The following is a 20,395-nucleotide window of genomic DNA, read 5'->3' on the forward strand; positions in this document are numbered from 1 at the left end:
TCTTTGCCCAGAGGCTGAAACAGGTGGCCCAGAGAATACCTCATTCCTGAAGATGTACAAGGCCAGATTGAATGGTCTGGTGAGCAACCTGGTGTGGGAAGTGGCAATATAAGTTGAAACTACATGTTCTTCAAGGTCCCCTTCGGCACTAACAATTCCATGATTCTGTGATGAAGTTTTTGTTGCGAGGATGCTTGCAGTAAATGTCAGATGGTTTTAGTGCATTTTCCTTTAAATTGAGGGCTGTATCAGTCTTTGCTGTAATTTTTGTTGTCCTGTTCTGAATGCTGTAAGCTGTAGCTCTTTGTTTTGACCAGTAGCTGTAAGTCAGCTGGACAGCGCTGGTAAACAATTGACAAAGTTTCTCTTTGTAAGGCATCACCCTGAAAAGAGTGACTTGGCGAGGCTGTTGCAGACAACAGCTGCAGGGAGGTAAGCATTTATGACGCTGGTGTGTGTGCCCTGCAGTAGGTGGTTCTGTGGCCCAGCTGGATCTTCCTTGTTCTTCTGGTTTTAACCATTTCATGTTTCTCTGCCCCTCCTGTCCAATTTTATCTACACATGCTGCCGAGCTGGCCCATCTCTATTCCAGCCCCTGGGCTTCAGTTGGTTGCACGGGCAGTCTGCAGCAAAAGACATAAGAGGCACCAGCTTAATACAGAGCCAGGAGAAATTTCTGATTGCTAAATGGTCTTCAAGAGTCTTTTAGTGGTATCTGGTACTTGATTTTCTTGTCACCATTGCATCTTGCTGAAACCAGGAGTTGGGTGTCATTGGAGGACCTTCTTCTTTGAAGGTTGTTGGGATGTATGGCCTTTCACTGCGTGTGCAGGGAGTGCAGTCAGAGGTTTTTCTGTCAGCCTTCAAACCAGCTTGACCCTTTCTAGCTGTGTAAAGGCTGCAGTCTGGAAAACCTGGAAAAAAGCCACAACTGTGTTACATGGTCTTGCATCTGGCTTGTGTGGGCAACCTACATCCTTCTGCCTGTACAGAAGAGCTGCTCAAGTACTTAATTGTTTGCCCTCGGACAGATTTCTGTGGTTCCGAGAAAATTTCTTTTCAGGCTCCTATCTTCAGCATCCCTGAAGACTGCTGATAGCCGGTGTGGTTGGGAGCCTGCTGGGAGAAGAGTCACAGCCTGTGGTCTATTGCTGTTACGTTGTTGGTGGCAAGACCTGTGTCCCTTCAGGCTCCCTGTGCAGCTTCACATTCTTAGTGGGAGACCTCTTCCCCTGAAGGACCTCTTTTTCTTAGAATTGTCAGGAGATGAGTTGCTGAACTCTCTCCCCTGATGTAGCCCTCTTGGAGATTTTTTGTTTTCCATCAGTGAACCAGCACCTTGTCCCATGGCACTGTTCTGCCTTTGGCCTAATCTTCAAGAAAAGAGAAGGTGTTAGTTCTTTCTGGATGTGAATGCAAGTTTGAGACTAGCCATCTTCCATCCCTCTGACAAAGAAAACACTCCTAATATTGGGGACTAAATTTAGTAACTAAATCAGTAACTAAAACTGCATGCCTCTGAAACTCTGTGTTCATCCTAATTTCACTGGTGGTGAGTCTGATCCAGCTGTCTTTTAAGAGGGAAAAAAGTAAAGTCTATGCAGAACTCACCTTTCTCATAAAATTTCACAGAACAGTATCACAGAATAGTTTGGGCTGGAAGTGCTCTTAAGGATTATCTAGCCCAACATCCCACACAATAAGCAGGGATTTTCTCTACTAGATCAGGTTTCTCAAAGCCCTCTTCAACCTGACCTTGAATGTTCCCAGAGATGAGGCGTCTACCAGCTCTCTGGACAAGCTGTGCCAGTGTTTCACCACCTCAAGAAATCATACCAGATTTCTTCCTTACCCACAGTTCAAATCTACCCTCTTCTAGTTTAAAAGTATTACCTCTTGTCCTATTGCAGTGGGCCCTGCTATCTTTCTTATATGTCCCATTTAAGTATTGAAAAGCGGCACTAAGGGTCTCCCTGGAGCCTTCACTTTCCAGGCTGAGCAATCCCAAGTGTCTCAGCGTCTCATAGTAGAGGTGCTCCAGTCATGTGATATTTTTTGTGGCTCTTCTTTAAGACCTGTTCAAATGTATCCATTCTTTCCTGTGCACAAGATCTCAGGGCTGGCTGCAGCATTCCAGGCAGGGTCTCATGAGAGCAGAGCAAAAGTTAAGAATCCTTTCTCAGTTTTTTTGTCCACTGACATTCCCAAGTGCTTCTCAGCAGCGCTGCTCTCTTTCTGTTCACATCTCAGCCCATATTCACTTGGCCATACTGTGCAGACTGGGAAGAGAGTGGACTGCAGCATCCTAACTGGAGTGAATAGACCCTCTTCTGTGTATAGACATAGCTGGCAGGGTGTCTAGATTTTCTGATGGCTGTGGAGGTAGAAAAGCCTCTTGGCCAAACAGAGATGGCTGCTTTTGCTACTGTGGTACAACTTCTCTGTGCAGTTTTGTCCTTGAAATGCGAAGCCTTGGTGGGACTGAGCACACAGTGTAGGTGCCTTTGTCTCCAGCTGTTGGTGTTCTGGCTTTTCCTGCTTAGCAGGATCTAAGAAACCTGCTCTGGGTAAAGTCAGGAGATGGGAAGATGGAGAGAGTTCGGTTTTGGCAAGTGAGGTTCCTTTAGTTCACGTGTCAATACTCGTTTTACGGTACTAGGAGGATGGAGAAGCAGGATATCGTGTTGTAGGCTTCAGGGACGAGACACTGAGAAGGGCTCATGTAGCCCAGGTGCTTTGTGAGGCTAGTACAATACAAGCAAACCTACTATAACCAAATGATTGACATTTCAAGTATATCACCAAACTTACCTGACTGTTTTCTTAATAAGTAGCTTGTCTTATTTTCACTTGTCTTGTTACTTTGTTATTTTCTACCAGCATATTTGAAATACAAATGAATAGGAATTCAGATGTGCTGCCTTGAAATTATAGAGGTCAGACGCAACAAAAGCATTTCTTTGCAGTATCTGTACCTACAAAGACATGTTCTCATGCAGATAATTCTGGGAATATAAAGTGCAAGGCAATTCACATAGTGTGGAGGCAAACTACATTTTTATCAAACAGGGTATATACTGGTATCTCCATTTAAAGTAGAAGCAAATATTGGTTAGTTGACAAGACCAGAGGATCCCAGAGCGAGAAAAGAGCTGTTGAATACAAGTGAACTATAAGGATACTCAGCAGCTCTCTGAAAAACCTTAACAAGGTTTTCATTTCTTTTGGATTTTCTGAAGAAGAGTATTTACAGTGTAGTGTCAAGCACACTGTAAGCAAAGCCTGAAATTTCTCACCACAGTGAGAAAGGAGAGTCTTTTTAATGCTTAACTTCTTAAGGATTTCAAGAGATTTTTCCATTCCTCTCTCACCATTGTTTGAAATGTTTTGGGAAGACCAAAGCTTCTATGACAGCTTTCCTGGTGACATTTAACAAGCATTGCACAACAGAATTCTGTGCTTAAACTAGGCTGTGTTTTTGTCTGAGAGAGTGCACCATTATTGCATACAGGTCTTTGCATGTTTCTGCTGAATTGAGAAATAAGCTGGTGAAGTCCATGTGCTGCATCCAGCATTCCTTTCAGTGAATAGTCACAGTATTCAGACTGGCCTGTGGTCACAGTTGTAAATGAAAAGCTAAATGCGTCTATGTTGGCAAGCTGCTACAATGGAAAAGTAGCTCAAAGCTGTGTAACAAATGTAAAAATTGAGTCCCACAAACTTCCAGTAAAATGAAAGTATTGCTTTTAAGTTACTCCTGAAAATAGTGACTGCTCCACCAGCTTGAATGATCCTGTCTGGATAAGCAGTCTGGTGTTTTTGATATAATTTAAGAACACTGTGATAGAAAAAATAAAAATATTTTTCTCCAATCTGTGACTAATTAGCCCGTGGGCATTTTCTGAAAGCTATTGTCTTGTAACTGTCAATGGATCTCTTCAGTGAACGCAACGGCAGTCCTGATGAACAAAATAGGCCTGCTTGCACACCAAGGACAACTTCAGAAGGGAGTGATAAAACCCCTGAAGGAGAGAGGTGGATTAAACCTGTACTTTGGCTTCTGTTATGTCAGGCACATGCTATGGAAGAGTAGGCAGAGCAGAGGAAATAACCTACTTAATTTTGACCAAAATAAAACTTTGTTTTGAAAGAGTTAGATTGACTGAGGCTGAATTGTCTTGGTGCTGATATGCCCTTTAAGTCCCACTGATTCATTGTTTGGAAAGTAGAGACTGTTATTGTTGTCTTGCATAACAGCTTTGAAGCCTTGGTTTGCTCCCTGGCTTCGCTAGATTTCTTGTTTGTTTTCCTGTGTCCATCTGCAGGCAGTTGTCCTTCCTCCTTCCGACTTTGAAGCCTGCTGCAGTAGCTGTGCCTCCTGCAGTGGCCATCTTTGCCTTTGTGTGCATGGGGCACTTTTATTAACTAATTGGGGCAAGCTGATTCTTCCATGTTCAGCGCTTCCGTACCCATCTTCCTTCCCCAAGCAGTCGTCAACAGCTTCTCTGCATAAGCCAGTGCTGCAATTTCATGACTATGCATCCTGGCAGAACCAAAGTGGAAGCTGTGGCATCTCTGTGGATCACGGCAAGCAAATTGGGATTTTTGAAAGCCCTTCCAGGTCCTGGAGTAAAGCAGTTTGGTTTGCAGACCCACCAGAAAGCAGAGAGCCCTACTGTGTTTGAGGGCAGCCCTGGGGATATTGGCTGGACTGAACAAGTATTTACATCTCTTTCCTGAATAAGAGGGACAGTAAAAGAACAGCTTGTTTTCTCATATTCTAGTAGTGATTGACAGTGCCCTTAAAAAAAGCTGTTTTTTCAGTTGCTGAGCACTATCTTGTTTTGTTTGTGGTTTTGTTTTTTCAGTGAGGGGAGGGGTGAGAGTAACTATTTTAAAGGCTCTAGTGTATGCAAATTCAAATACTTTCTCTTATTCTGGATGGTTGAATGCATTATATAAGTCAGTGACTTATAGAACAAAGATTCGTAATAATTGCATCTGTTTATGAGAAATATTTATATTGCTAGAAGTACTGATGGCTGTCTGTTCAAAGCACTAAGCTTTACAGAAAGCCTGGTAATGTTTTGCCCTTCATTCATTATTTCATTTTGATAAAAACAAGATGAATGCTACATGGTCAAATTTATAATCTGGTGTATTGACTTGAAGTTAGAAATCTTTGACTTTGGTAAATTGTTATGCTTTAGCAAACTGAAAGTAGTCGTGCTGATTTACAGCATGTGAGAATCTGACCCTAAGTCTACAGACTGTGTAGTCAGATATAGCTGTAGTGCACTCATAGCAGTAATGCTCTCTTTACTGGAGCTACTGAAAATGAAAATTACTGGAAGTATTGAAAATAAATTCAGTAGTCTCTGCTGGAATGTGTTACCCCTCTGGAGTAAATGGTAAGAGCCATTATTCTCTCTGTAGTACCTGTTGCATTTGAAACATAGCCATGCTTGCTGTGAAGGCACAAGGCTTGGAACTGCCCTGCACATCCTTCTGCCCTGAGGAAACTGCTCCCAAACATCATTTGTTGCAGAGGTTACTGCTCTGTTGCACCAGGCGAGTGGTAAGGTAAAAGATGCCTATGCTGTCACCTTTCCAAGAGGTCCACTGAATCCAGTTTTCTGGGAAACAAAAACTAAATCCTACCCTTGGTGCTTGTCACCCTGGAGTTTGCAGTCATGGCACTGTTGGCTCTTGGAACCATCTGCTGTCAATGCAGGCTGTGGCCAGAGCCACCACAAGGTACGTGTCCTTTTGCCACCTGTGGGGAGCTAGACTTCTTATGTACACCTTCTGGACTTCTTGTGTACCCTTTTGTGGCAATCAGAGCTTGGACCTGTTGTGGCTTGCTGCAGTCTCATGACAGCTAAGTCTGGAAATGTGTGGTGGGAAGTGTTAAGGGGCATAGACCTGTCTTTTCAGAGACTTATCATTCTTTGGTAGAAAACGTTGCTTCTTACAGCTGCTGGGACTTGTTCAGATGAAAAAAGAAGGATGTGACTACAGATGAGTTTCATTTGATATTTAAAGGGCTGAAGGTTGTCATATGGAAAAGGAGGACAGAGATTCTTGGGATGTGGAAGTTTACTTGTGAGTACAGAGACACCCTTCAGTGTAGGAGTTAAGTTACACTTTAGATACGTAATGAGGACTTTGTTCATGTTTCTTCAACTTTTTTTGTTAAAAATAACCTTTTTAAGATGATGTATTTAGATAATCTATAACACCTCTAGACATGTGTTGTTGAAAAAACCCAAATTGTTCAATATTTCATCTGGTAGAAAATTCATTTTATTTCATCCTGTAAAATTTTCATGTGCTTAGGAAGATATAAACAACATTCCCCTGGCCACCCAAATCTAGTGCCAGAGCCAGCTGGTAACCATAACCACAGCCTTTTCTTAGCCTTGCTTTTCTGAGCATCTTAGTAGAAGACAGATATAAACAAAGATATTGTGTATGGAAGGTCCCCACTGGAACTGAAAGTTGGCATTCACAGCATGTGAAATGCTAAAATAAAAACACACTGTCTGTGTGCGTGGGTCTGGGTGTCAGATAGAAGCGATAGAGGGAAGCAAGGAACTCAGTCAAGGACTGGCATGGATTTGTGGCAGTGTGGGGGATTGTGCTTCCCAGCTCTTCCATTAACAGTCCACAACCTCCGCTACAAAGGCCAGTGCTGAGATGAGAGCTCACGCTGACACCAGCTGCTGAGGATTACAGAAGTATATTTCAGTCTCATTTTATTGCTTGGGGTGGTTGAACGTAAAGTAATGGTTATGAAGGGGAGGAAAAGTTCTCTCACAAGCTGCTGAGTCTTTAGTCATCTTTTACAGATATGCAGGAATGGGTCTTAGAGCTGTAATGGGGCATCCAGGGAAATACATGCCCCTTGTGTAATTGTCAAAGAAAGGCAACTTGAATACTAGGCGTAGTTAGGAGAAGGCTGGGGAGGAGTGGCAGAAAAGCCACCTCTGTGCCACAGAAGAAAGTCAGCCTGCTGGTTCTCTCTGGATGTGCAATGGCTGAGCTGCTGCCGAGTCTGTAGGTGTCTGATGCAGCCTTAGATCTTGAACGTGACATTTTCCTTTCTCTGCTTTATTTTAGTCCCCTTGTAATTCTTTCATATAATCTGTGTACATTTATAGAGCTTTTTGTAGAGGACTGTAGAGATTTTCCATTTATGTAATACTCCTACATATATCAGGCCATTTGTTCTAGTAAACTCTCCAAGACAGGGACTTCTTCCAAGTCTTACATTTAACAAGATGCCTCAGAGAATTACTGCACTTAATTTAGTTGTATTTATATCCACATTAATAAGCTGTGTATGTTCTTTAATGCATTGCACTTCAATTTTCCAGAAATGAAAATTTTTTGTAAAAAAAAAAAAATTAAAAAATTTATCCTCCCTGGAGAGCAATTTGATAATTCTGCTTATTAAAATGTTTAGCAAATGCAAAGTTAGACTTCAGTGTTAAAGATAAAAGAAAAAAATAAAACCAAACATGTTAAAATACAAATTTACAAATAAATTTCTTTTTAAAAAACACCAGAACTGAATCATGGTGACTATTTTTCCAAAGAGGAAAGAAAAGTAATTTTTAACAGTACCTAGACTTTTCCTCAGGACTGAGTGGTCTTTTCAAAAGGGGGAGAAGTTTATGTGTTATATTTGATATTTCATGAGCAGTTCTCACCCAGAATTCTCACCATTTGCATAGGACACCAATATATAGCTAGAGTTCCTACAGGGCATAATTCCTTGTTTTCTTCTTCCTAGGTTTGGATTCTGGTTTGAAGTATGTCTTGAGAACAGAGAGAAAAATGCTTTTGTGGAAAAAGTGTGACATATTGGAGGGTATAAATAGCCATCCTTTTTCTAAGAAGTGTTGCACAGCTCATGAGTTACTGTGATTCCCAGCTTTATGTCCCGCCTTGCTGGAGAGAGATGTTTTCTGTTTCTTTTCAAGTGTGTTTTGGAAAGGTGCTGGCTGTACCTTCTATGAGTTGCCCTATGTACACATGGCCTTTATTAAAACACCAAGTCACACAGAATGTGGTAGGAAAAGTGTCCCAGGAAGTGATGGCTTATGGGCAGAGCCTGCTGTAAAGCCAGATCTTGTGTGGACAGGCAGCAGCATTGTGATGCGCAGTGTCCAGATGGCTTCTTGCTGAGCATCGGCAAAACCTAATTTTTCACTAGAAGGAAGTAATTTATAATTGAATAGCAGAAGGCCTCAAGGTAAGCTTATCAAATATGGTTGGTGCAGTATGCCTGACCAGATGCTTGGAGAGACCTCTATAGAGCCCCCTAAACCTTTAAGTAAATGTTTTGTACAGTGTCTGAAGGCTGTAATTGAATGGCTTTCTTTTGACTTAGACAACCCATAGATGTGTCTGCTTGTAGCTAGCTCATCACTTAGTTTGTATGGATCAAGAAATCTTCATCCTTTAAAAAGATTCACCTATCCTCTTCCTTTAAATGCTTTTTCCTCAGAATTTTGCATTTCATCTACTGAAACTTCACACACAGTGTCTTCTGGCTTATTTTTCCTAATGAAAGGTCACCCCTTAAAACCCACAAAACCTCTCCTAGCTGTCAGAACTTAAGACCTAATTAAGCCTCTCTGGGACTATGGATATGAATGTAGGATTCTGCCACCTCCCCACCCCACCCCCTAATATTGTTAATGCTTCCGCTTGCTGCCATTTTGGGTTTTCTTCTTTCTGTGTGGAATGTGCAAAATAAAAGCAAATTGGTGACTTGTAGGAGTAATTTCACCCCCTGAGGAATGTGACAAGCAGAGGAGGAGTTGTGTGAGTAGCTCCTGAAAAACGTGTGAAAATCTTTCGCTGAGAATGTTACCTTCTATGTTTGGGCACTGTTTGTCTCCTGCTGTTTGTCTCCTGATATTCCTTAATTTGATTATTTTCAAATGCTTCAATTTTCTGGCTGACATTTTAGGAAGCTAATTCTTTTCTGTGTTGTCTTATTCTGTATGCAGTCAAACAATTACAACCTCTATGCACCTTCCTGTTTTGCTCCTTGTCTGAAAAATTCCTTCACTGTTTGGTTTTACTGATTCTCTGAAGCTGCTGACTTAGTATGCTTTTCTGTGTCATGAGATATTTCCTTATCTGAACTATATGTTACTGTCTTTATACAGGACCATGTTTTGCTGGATTTGTCAGTGCAAAGATAAAACTGTGGTACTGATTGGCTTGGGTTGTGGTATGTGTACTGACTTGGGTTTTCTGAATAAGTAGAGAACACCTCTCAAAGTCCATGGGAGGAACATCTTTTCCATGAGCTGGTTATCTGGATTCCCTAGGGTATTTGGGAAGGGCTCAGTTGATTTGTGCATTGAGTTTGTGTGCACTTAAATCTAATAGCCACTTAGAGAGGGTGGTCTTGCAGACTTCAGTTGCCTGTTGCATCTTGCAGATCAGAAAATTCCTGTGACCAATCTGTACCACCATGCTCTCTGCTTTCCTTTTTAGCCAACCTGCTTCTGAACTAGAAAAATGAGGGAAAACTGTGATTACGCTGAATATCATTAGTCACTGCTGATTCCTCTTTGACTAGCTTTCACCTTTTTATGAAATTCTTTACACTTGCTTGTTTATATTTGAAGCTTCGTCTTCTGCTTTTCATGGGTCAGAGCCGTGAGAACCTTTGTCACAACGCTTCTGCCTTCAGAGGGCATTTCCCCTCACCTAGCCAGGTCAGGTAAATGTTGGGCACCACTCTGAGGCAGTGACAAGATTACCTAAACAAGTGGCTGAGGCAGATGTCTTCAGGGTGTAAGTGACAAATTTCAGACTATAGGTGAGCATGGGCAGGTGGCCTTTGACCCTTTTCTCCTGTAGCTTCTACAGACCTGCTCTCACCACAGGCAGGTGACCTTCCTAAGAGCATCAATAGAAATACTGCTGACACCTAAGGAAGGAGCAAGTTTGATTATGTTATCATTATATAACCACTATGTCCATGTTGAGAAAACACTTACCAGCAATGAGGATTCACCAGTTCTCTGTATGGACTCATACTTGTTTTCTGGAGCAGGAGATGCATCTCCTCTGCCTGGATAATGACTTTGGTTTCCTCTGCACTGGTAGGCTCTGTGCTCCTCCCCACCACAGAGATCACCTCCCAGTCTGTTAAGCAACTCCATTTGCAGCTGCAAGAATCCGCTTCATCATCCTCTCTTTGGCTGTTTCTTTCCCTGATCTTCCTTATTTGGTTGGAAACAGCCATAAACCTTAGAGATGCACGTAACACTTCATAGCACCCAGCAGAAGATGTGGTTCTGTTCTTTCCCACTTTATTTCATCCGTGCAGTAACCATTCTGGGTTCAACCATGGATGACGAATAACACCTTTGAATGCAGTAGTGACTTGCAGTGCTTCTTTTTCTGACTTGTAGAATAATGAAAAAAAAAGTGCTTACTGCTCATATTAAGATGGGTGCCAAGAGGAAAGGTGTCATCCTTTTTGTGCTACTAGAAGGAAAATTTACTTAGTGTGGGCCAGGAGTAAGCTGTTTAGAGAAGTGGACCTGGATTTTAATGCTTCAGTTGGCCTAGAAGGAGAAGTGTGCAATCAAAAGTCAGTGAGCTGGAGAAAGGGGAGGAAAGGAAATGGACTGCTTTTGGCGGCACTAGCGCATACAGCCAGTGGCAGCAGTGGACTGCAGATGGGAAATTTGAAGCACTTGGGGTGTTGTCAGATACTTGGGAAACTTAGGAAGTGGTACACTGTGCTTGGGAAAAGCAGGGAGGGGAAAACCCTCTGTGTACAGCAACAGTTGCTACTGGCAAGCGATCTTCTGCCCCGGCACTGGGAGAGGTGTGAGCTTCCACTCCAGAGGTCGGGAGCTGAGCCCCTGCACACAGCTTCACGCTTGAACTGGTGGAGGTTAATTCTGAAAGAAAGTGGTCTCTAAATCCATAGCTGCATGGCTTATTAGTTCCTAATTAATCAGAGGTGGTGAAAATGAAATAAAGAATTCCTTACTTTATTCACATAGCTTAATGTAATGCAAATTCATGGTAAAAAGCTGTGAAAAATATCCCCTCCATGAGAAATGATCTTTTAAAACACTGTCATGCTTGAAAGCATGCTTTGTGGAGCTTGGATGAAATTAAAAACCTGTAATAAAAGAAATAGTTAGTTACTCTTGACTTTCAAAGCTCCTATAATTGGCAACCTTCATCCACTATACTCAGTTTGTAACAATACTTTGTTTTCTCACATTTATGTCACATGCACTAGCTTGTAGAATAATTCACTTGCAAACATGTCCTTCTGCTTTGGCTACATCAAAGAGCTATTTTGGACTGTTTAAAACTTTTTTTTAAATTTAAGAGCTCGTTTTGATGCTCATGAAGAGAGAGAGTAGGGGAGGACATTACTTGTGTTAGGCTTGTACTGTTCTGGGATAAGCTGTCCTTCCTTTTCCATTGCCATCATCTTAGTAGGAAAACAACTTGGAGTGCATGCGCTGCTCAGGGTGTGACAGTTGTGTATGTTCTCAAACCGAGGGGATAACAAATATGTTTAAAAAGTTATATTCCTAATTGTATTTTACTCCATTTTTGGTTTTGTTTGATTGTGTTTCTTAAAGTCCCTTGCTTCTGAAGAGTTGCTCATGGTTCTTATTTTATTTCCACAGTTTGCAACTTCATGTCTCACGAAAAGTGCCTCAAGAATGTCAAGATACCATGCTCATGTATTGCTCCCAGCCTTGTAAGGGTGAGTTAAGACACTGACTTGTCTCCTTCTTGGGGTAATACCACACATTTATCAGTAATGAACATGCTGCTGTATTAGCAGTGGGTTGTTTTCATATCATGATGCAAAAATTGTATTAGTCATCACTAAAGCTTTTATAGCTGCTCACAGGCAAAGCTACACTTCCTTTGAGAAGTCTGCTATGAGCAACTGTAGATACTCTGCCTTTGAAGACCAGTTATTTGCATTCTTTAAATGTTACTAGATGTTCTTACTGCGTGTCATTACCTGGAAGTTTCGCAATAAAGTACTTGCTTTCAGATGGCTTGTGACCTTCTCCCACAAGACTTTATGTGTAAGAGATTGATTCAAAGGGTGTGGAACATGAATCAACCTTACAGAATATAATAGGATGCGACTAAGGTCCTAAGAAGCTAAAGTGAAGAGAAAATGAAGTGTGTTATCCACTTGGGAAAGGATGACAGAAGAGGAACAGAAGGGGAGAAGGACGTGAGAAATTTACTAGAGAAGTAGTAAAACAGTACAAATACCTTAAGGCATTACCTTACCTTTGTATTTGTAGTGTTTTAGTACTTCTCTAGTAATACCACAGCAAGAAGTCGAATGAGACATGGCTGTAAAATCAGTCATGTTCATTACAGACCTTGCTGACTCAAAGCACGTTTATGGGAATCCATTGTGTAGACCTGTGAAGGGAGCTGATTCCCTTCTTTGTGTCATAAAACATTTTACCAGCTCCTTTTTGTTGTGGAAGCCTGTGTAGGGGATGAGATGTGGAAGTTTGAAAACAATATGCAATTTGAGTTACAGGGACTGGATGAAGAGAAATTATCCATTTGTTTTTCTTGAATATGTTTTGTCTAGGTGATGAAGCTGCTGGGCTGTGCCAACGCAAAGCTTTGCTTTTTCTCTTCTTTTACTTTTCCTCTTTCCTTACATACTTTTAATCTTGAGAAGTGTCGGAAAGGTGTCTGATGCGTAGAAATTTGCCAGTGAAACAGTAAGAAATACTGCTGTCTTAGAACCCATGGTAAAGGGACATTAGGTAGTGAGAAGTGATTTTACTAAGAATTAGCATTGTCTGCTGTTTTAGTATGTTGACAATCAGTCATTGTAGCAAAAAGAATAGTGAATCAGATGATATAGGTATATACAAGGGCCTTTGAGAGGATGGCAAAAATCCAACTGGAAAATAGTAATTTAATTCAGAGTGTGGGCGTTGTAAACATTTATGACTGCTTCTTTTGTGGATTTGCTGTAAATTTAATTCATTGTTCAAAATAGTATTTTTTCCTTTGTTTTTATATGGTAAAAGTCCTCAATTTAAACTTAATTAATGTTCCCATTTGCATCAGTTGTAGACGTCAGTGTAATTTTTTTCTCTCTTGTCAGTCCTTGTAATCTATCTGCCCCGAAATGTTTATCTTGTGATTTATCTGTAAACAATAAACACAAATTGTACTGCACAGCGAGGATAGTTATTTGGTGCTGTTGTCAGTCTTTGAAACTGTTTGCAGTTCAGCGTTGCTGTGTTTAGCTCTAAGAGTCTTCTGTGTTTTCTGTCTTGAGCTGTAATGATTTTATTTTGAAAACTCTGGATTGTACTGTTCGTTCTGGACAGTCATGTCCTCCTTGACGTGGTCATCCAAGTTGCATTAATCCTGATCAGATGTACAAGTGAAGGCTGCCATATGGGAGACGTCGTTTTGCATGCAGGCTCTGTCAAAGCAAATACCAGACTTGGCATTTGCGTAAAAAATATAACAGAGCGAAAAACAAATGACAGCCATTTATACAATTTGTGGGAAGTTTATTTTCCTAATCTCTCCTTTCAAATTATTTATTTATTAAAAGGTCTGACGTAGGAGAGAACACTGGTGGGATTTTTTTCTGATAGTTCTTTCAGCTATGTCAATATTCAGTGTATTAGAGAAATGAGACTTTTTTTTTTACTTGCCTGGATTTCATGTAGAGAAGATGGCAATTGTTAAAACTCATCAGAATGTGTGTCATTTGACACTAAGTCACCCATCAGAGAATAATTTTTCAGTAGATGTTTGGTGGAAACTTTTATTCCTGACAGTAGGGTTTCCTTCCCAGGGTCAAGTAAAGGCCCATGGGGTCACAAGCATGCCACCACTGCACCCAGTCTTAGATCATTCTTATTGCTGAAATATGAATTTTTTTTCTCAATTGTAAATCATTGTCACCTGCATTTAGCATTCCAGAGTGGATACAGATCATGATGTTTCTAAACAAACCTTTGTGAATCAGTCTTCTGAAAAGTTTGCAGGGCATATGATTTGTTCCAATGGTAAGGTCTCAGCGACTGTTTCAAATTCAAACTCTCTTTCCTACATTCCCATAAGTATTTACCTACTTTACAGTACACATGTTAAAAAAAGGGGAGAAAGGGAGAACAAAAAAAATCCATACCCAAACACCAACACAAAACAAAATAACAGTAAAAACAAAATGGTTTTGAGGGTGAAATGTGAAGTTTAGTCTTCCCTTGTTAGGTTGGAATTGAAGCTGTATTACAGCTTCTTAGAAGTATGTATTTTCTATATAACTGTTCTTGCAAAATTAAATTGAAATGAGACCACATGAAGAATGGTTTAGTGACGTTCAGCATTTGCTGTGCTTATTTTTCCTTGTTGGTGTGTTGTTTCATTGCTCTAATGGATTCTAAACATTTCCATTTTAAGAAGGTTTTGAAGTCTGCTCACGAGACTTTGTTGTGTGCTGTTATTCTTAAAGCCAGGTTGTCTAGAATGGAAAAATGCTAGTCTAGGTTATCAGATTCTGAATATTTGTGTGCTAAAAATAAAACTTCCCTTTGTAAGGAAAGTTTCTGCATTAATGGGCTGGGGTAAGTAATGGGAAGGCTGTGGTGCTTGTAGGGGTCTCTGCTCCTGTAATTGTCTGCTGACCTGAGTTTCTCCCTCTGGATGCTGGGTTCAGCTGTGTGCAGTGTGGTTATTCGGGTCAGTAACAATCGTCTGAAAGTAGAAGATCTTTCTGAGGGGCCCATAGCAATGGGGTGAGGGGTAATAGTTTTAAAGTAAAAGGGGATCCATTCTGACTAGACTTACGGAAAACGTTTTTACAATAATGGTGGTGAAATACTGTCACGTGTTGCTCTGAGAGGTGGTAGGTGCCCCATTCCTGGATGCCTTCAAGACCAGGTTGGACAGGGCTCTGAGCAACCTGATCTAGTTAAAGATGTCCCTGCTCAGTGCATGGAAATTTGGACTAGGTGACCTTTAAAGGTTCCCTTTCTTTAAAGGCCGTTCTGTGACTCTGGTTTTACCTGGGCCCTTGCTGGGTAGCCCCTTTCCGTCAAGAAGGTCTCTCTCCAGCACTTGACCCATGCTTGTGTTGTTTCAGCAAGGCAGCTGCTTGGAGACAGTCACATGGCACAATTTAGAATCCAAATGAGGGTTAAAAGTGCTTGCTGATAATCTTGGCACTGCACCAAGGTTTTCTCCCTTTGCTCCCTGAAGGGGAACCTCAGAGCTTAAGGGAAGGAAGGGCTAACTCCTCCTTGTTTGTAACCTCAGGACAATTTATTATGCTCTCTTGAAACTTGATCGGAACTCCCAGATGAGCTCTGCAGCTGTATCAGTGACTCTTCAGTTTCAAAAGCATTATGGGATGGCACTGTGTTTGTTTTAATTCTTAATCTTTGTCTTAATAAGAGGACATGGACATTGATTTCCTCTGTAGCAGTAAAAGCAAGGAGTGAGTGACTTTTGCATGTTATTTTTTCTTTACACTACTAGGCCAAAAAGACTAGGCCAAGCAACTCGTAATTGCAGTGGAAAGCTTTTACATAAGTCTTACTTTTGAGTGGAAGTATCATATCATTCTAGTTTGAACTAGCATGGGATGCATTATCCACTGCAAAAAGTCCTTGAGACCTTGGAGCGTATAAGGCCAAATGTCCTGTCACAGAGACCTGCAGGATGAAGAAAAATAATCCTGGATATAGTGAGATAGCATATAGATGTATGCATCATTCCCTTGCGTTAGCCCCCGTTAAAATTTTGATAATTAAGTATTTGATTTTGTCTCTCTTGTCCTGTTATATGTTGAGCCACCATTTAACCCTGTATTCTTACTTCATTTCAGAGCTATCATATGGAATGCATACTTACATTGCCTTTAAACCCCAGCCAATAAATCAAGTACAAGAGCAAGAACATCAGTTTCAACATAAGTGAAGAGTAGTTGATAAGCATTGTCCCTAAAATGCCAAAGCAATAGAGGACATTCCAGAGCACACAGTGTATTCAAGTTGCAGAAATATTTTGCTACTAAATAAGAGGTTTCAAACAAATCAAAGTGCTATTTTTGATTACTGAGTAACAAGGAAGTAATTGAAAATATGTCAATAAGGGCAAAAGTTGAATCACGAAGTTGTTGGCTTCTCTCAGAGAGGGTATAGTCTAGGCCTGGACAGAACAGTCATGGGGTGGAGTGAGGTGTGTTCACCGTATCTACCTCTGTAGAGCAAAGGTTTACAGTGTTGGAGTGAACCTTAGAATCTTTAGATAGGGAAGTGCTTCTACACTTAAACATCCGTACATGTTTTTGTTTCAGAAACACCATTTTAGTTTTTATCAGGAAATTTTTTTGGCCTTATGTTGGGAGCAGTCTTTGAGAATGACTTGTGTGACTGCCCTTGTGAGTGTCTGATGAAGGTGGTTGCTTCCAAGCTGCTTGTGCTTTTCCTTGAAATGCAGCTGTGTTTTTGAACTGCAAGCTAGTGATCGTAAGTTAAGTTCCTTTTACTCAACACTTGGAGGCTGTTGTTGAGAGTTTTAGAATCCTTCTTTCTGTTTGCCCTTTCCTTCTTGGAAGCTGTTCAGCCCCACACTACCTTAGGTCCTGCCACCCCAGTTTCTTAATCTCTCTGGTATTTTTTACAAAGTAATGCCAAGTGAAAGTCACCCTGATGTGATGGCGAAGGAGATGCATGGGCAAAATAATATCTAGACATAGGCCTAGGAAAAGTTTTTAGTAGGTAGTTCCTTTTTAAGACTGCCCAAGACAGCAGCTGCCACCCTGACATTTATATATCTGTATTTCTCTCGTTGCCCTTTGCACCTGGAAGTCTTTGCCTCATGATTTAACATGAAGCTTTCTTCTGCCTGAGCTGGAAGAAAAGAAGCTGCTGCTGGGTGTAAAACAGGCCTTCCTGGAGCTGTATTTTCTCGCCTGCTGCTGAGGCATCCTGCTGCAGACCAGTAGGATAGCCTGGCCTGACTCTATACACAAATCAGAGAGTCTGGAGGGTAGCTGGGCCACTCTGTACAAAGTGACTCCACCTTAGTGGAATGGTACTAGAATTCATGATATACTGTTGGTCACATGCTTGATGTCCTGTGACATTTCAGGATGAGGAACAGTTTTAAAAGGCACCATCAAGAGAAAGCAATTCTATCCTTTGTTTTTTCTGTCTTCCAAAGTGTGGATTTTAAAAGCAGTTTGTTGCTGGTTTTTTTGTGTTTTTATTTTTTGTTGTTGTTAATGCAGAACTGCTGTGCACTTGCAGAGATTGCACTGAAGGAGTTAGAATCTTAGGTTTCTATAGGATCAAATTCTATTACAGGCTGATAGGAACATTTACAGACATGTATTACATTCTCTAATGCTTTGCATTCCTTAACAGATGGCAGGAAATACAACAGGAACTAGAAACTATCTTGTCCCTGAGTGCAGAGTCATTCTGGAGATCACACTGGAGTGTTACCATTATACTTTCTGTTGATATGCTTCTGATCAATATTGTAAGGGCACTTAGATGTCATTTAATGGTATTACTAGAAGAAATTTTCTGTATTTTTCTGTGGAAATCGATTTTTGTGGTTTCCATAAGGCAATTTAAGTAGATGGATTGGAAAAGCAGTTTTAAACTCTCGTGAATTATTAACATTTTCTCTGTAGGCACCTTATGCTTTTGTACTTTGCTGTACTTACGGAGGTGGATATAAACTGAGTAATAACATGTAATGTTCTGTATTCTTTCATGGCTTTTCTAGTCTGGGTTTCAAATATTTTTTATATATGTATTAGGTGCTTGGAACTTGTTCAGCAACCAAAACATGTGGACAAACATTATGTAATTGATGCATTTGTTATGGTGTACTCATACCTCTTTTACCTTTTCTTTGTTTCCATCTTACTCCCATCCCATTTTCCATGAGGCTCTGCATTGCTTTTATACCTGACATCTTCCAAAGCCTGTTAGAAAGACCACTCACGATAAACAAAGTTTCATTGGCTTGATTTGTAAGAAAGAAATTAAAGAAACTTTTTTCCCCCTGCTTTTCCCCTTCTCCACCTGCCCTTAACATTTCAATCTGCAAGTTGCTGTTCTGTTTGACAGTGACTTGAGACTTCAGACAGTTGTTACCATGGTCTCAACAGCTGAAGAATTTAGACTTGGTCTCCTTCCCTTGAGTGTTCTAGATAAGTACAGTCAGACTCTGAATAAGTTTGCCTTCTGTCAAAGTCCTTTGTCACAATTTTTCCCAAAAGAAACACTGTTTTTCACATATTCTTTATTTTAGCAGAACCTCTCTGTGACAATAATGAACAGCCTGCATTTCTAAGCTAGGCTTAAGATAAAATAGCCAGACTCATGGCCAGAAAAAGAGCCCCCTATGTTTCAAACGTGGGTTGTTGAGAGGGTTGGATGCTCATGCTGGGTGTCCAGAGCAGTTTGTTCACACCTGGGAGCTAAGGGAGATCTCCGCTGTGTCTGATTTCAGGGGGAATTCTTCTCCCTTGGGTGGCTGCATGATGCTTGAGGCTGTGGCAGGGGTAGGGCACTTAAAGATGACACTTGAAACCTGAAGACAGGTTGGGATGTGCAGAAAAGCTTGCCTGAAGAAATCCCACCAGGGCTTTTCAGTACTCCTCACAGTGTCTGTGTCAGGTTGTGCTCACATAGTCATTTCTTACCAACTTTCTGCGCATGAATTCATTGTGCAGGATGACTTTTGTGCAAGTGGCCTGCTCCCAGCAAACTTTTTTGTTTTGGAGCAGCTAGAGTGAGCTGCAGCTCTGGCACTTTACCTGCACAATAACTGAGCCCGGATAGCTTGCATGACACTGTACAGAGAGGTTTGTTTCTTCCTGCTCTTGGAGTAGCAGGGTGGGCAGGGACTATGAGCCTTAAACTTAACCTGGGATAGTTTGATTAAGGCTTCTTAGGCTTTCTAGGATTATTTACCCCCGCCAAGAATATGTATTCTTTTTGTAAACATACATTATATGGCTCGAGTATTCTGATTGTAAAAAAAATTATGTAAGCCAGCTATGAACTTTATGTCAGAGATGGAGGGCTGCAGAGAATGAAATTTCAATTTGGGCCAAAAGGAGTAGGGTATGGACCTGAAAATAATGGTTTGGCTGTATTTTTTAATCCCCAACTTGTACATCAAGATAAAACTTGAAGCTTTCGGAGGAAATGCTGTTATATATTGTATTGGAGATAGTGATGTGGAGTCTTTTTTGTAGGCTGGCTGTCAGCCCAGCTTGGTAGGGAGCATGGGATCTGAATGGGCAGTTTCCTGGTCAGTCAGGGACCGAGGATTCCTCACGGTCTCCTAGGGCAATGAGCTGGTGACTTTGTTTCACTGGTCAGCTGCTGTGCACTATTCTGTTCATGTTTAGTAAGACAAACATATTTCATACCTCTCTTTGCCTCTTTTACCTCCCAAAGCTTAACTCTGAGGAGCTCTGAGGAACCACATGCCTTGTAGTTTGGGGGTTACTGATTTTTCTTGATTAAATTTCCAGCATTGTTCTTTTCTCCTTGTGTTGCATCTGGCAAAACTTTACCTCATTTCTTTCATTGCGTATGCTTGAATAATAGGATTGTTTGATGTGACTGTTCCCATACTTTCTGAGACAGAAAATTCTTGTTGGAATTTGATGATTATAACTGGAAGTGACTCCTTGGGTCATCAGATTCTGTGTTCACAGTAGGTGTCATATTTGCTGCTAATAGTTCTCAGGAAAACCTCAATATACAAGGAGAAAATTCAAATCCTGATGAATAATTGAAGGATGTTTTACAGTGTATCTGAGAGGAAAGGCTGCTATCTGTGACTCCCTGTATCTGAAGTCTTTATTTCCAAAGTTTTACTGGGAATGATTAATTTCATTTGAGACCTAAATAATAATTTGTCAGCTTTTACCAGAAATACAACCACAAGATAAACTTGATGTGTAAAACTTCATTGTAGCAAGAAGGGCATGTGAAATGCATAATACTAAATACCTAAATCACAGCAAACTTTTGTGGAACTCATTTCGATCCCAGGACTTTAAACATGCAGTTATGTTCTTTCCTTCTAATGTGACTGTCGCTTTAGCATAGTTGTGCATCTTGTAGGAAGAGTAGTCTCTAGAAAAGGTATGAAACTTAAGTGTTTTCTTATTCTTTACTTTGCTTCATCTGTTGATTCTTTGGTACTATCACTAACCATGTTCATTATTAATAAAAAATTAATAATAAAATCAAGCAAGAAAAATGAATAATAAGAATATTATGAATAAGAAGAATAAATGAATAAATTAAAAATAAGAAACACATTTGCCAAAACT

General features: G+C 40.7%; 1 protein-coding gene across 1 annotated transcript in view; it reads left to right on the top strand.

Annotated features, from left to right (window-relative positions):
- Positions 1–20,395, top strand: part of DGKQ (diacylglycerol kinase theta) — an 88,061-nt gene that overhangs the window by 11,218 nt on the left and 56,448 nt on the right. The window contains exon 2 of the mRNA XM_064735252.1: positions 11,694–11,773. Within this exon, the coding sequence (XP_064591322.1) occupies positions 11,694–11,773 (80 nt within the window). The remainder of the gene's footprint in view (positions 1–11,693; positions 11,774–20,395) is intronic.

Source organism: Zonotrichia leucophrys, chromosome Z (genome assembly GCF_028769735.1).
Source record: "Zonotrichia leucophrys gambelii isolate GWCS_2022_RI chromosome Z, RI_Zleu_2.0, whole genome shotgun sequence".
Taxonomy (NCBI): domain Eukaryota; kingdom Metazoa; phylum Chordata; class Aves; order Passeriformes; family Passerellidae; genus Zonotrichia; species Zonotrichia leucophrys.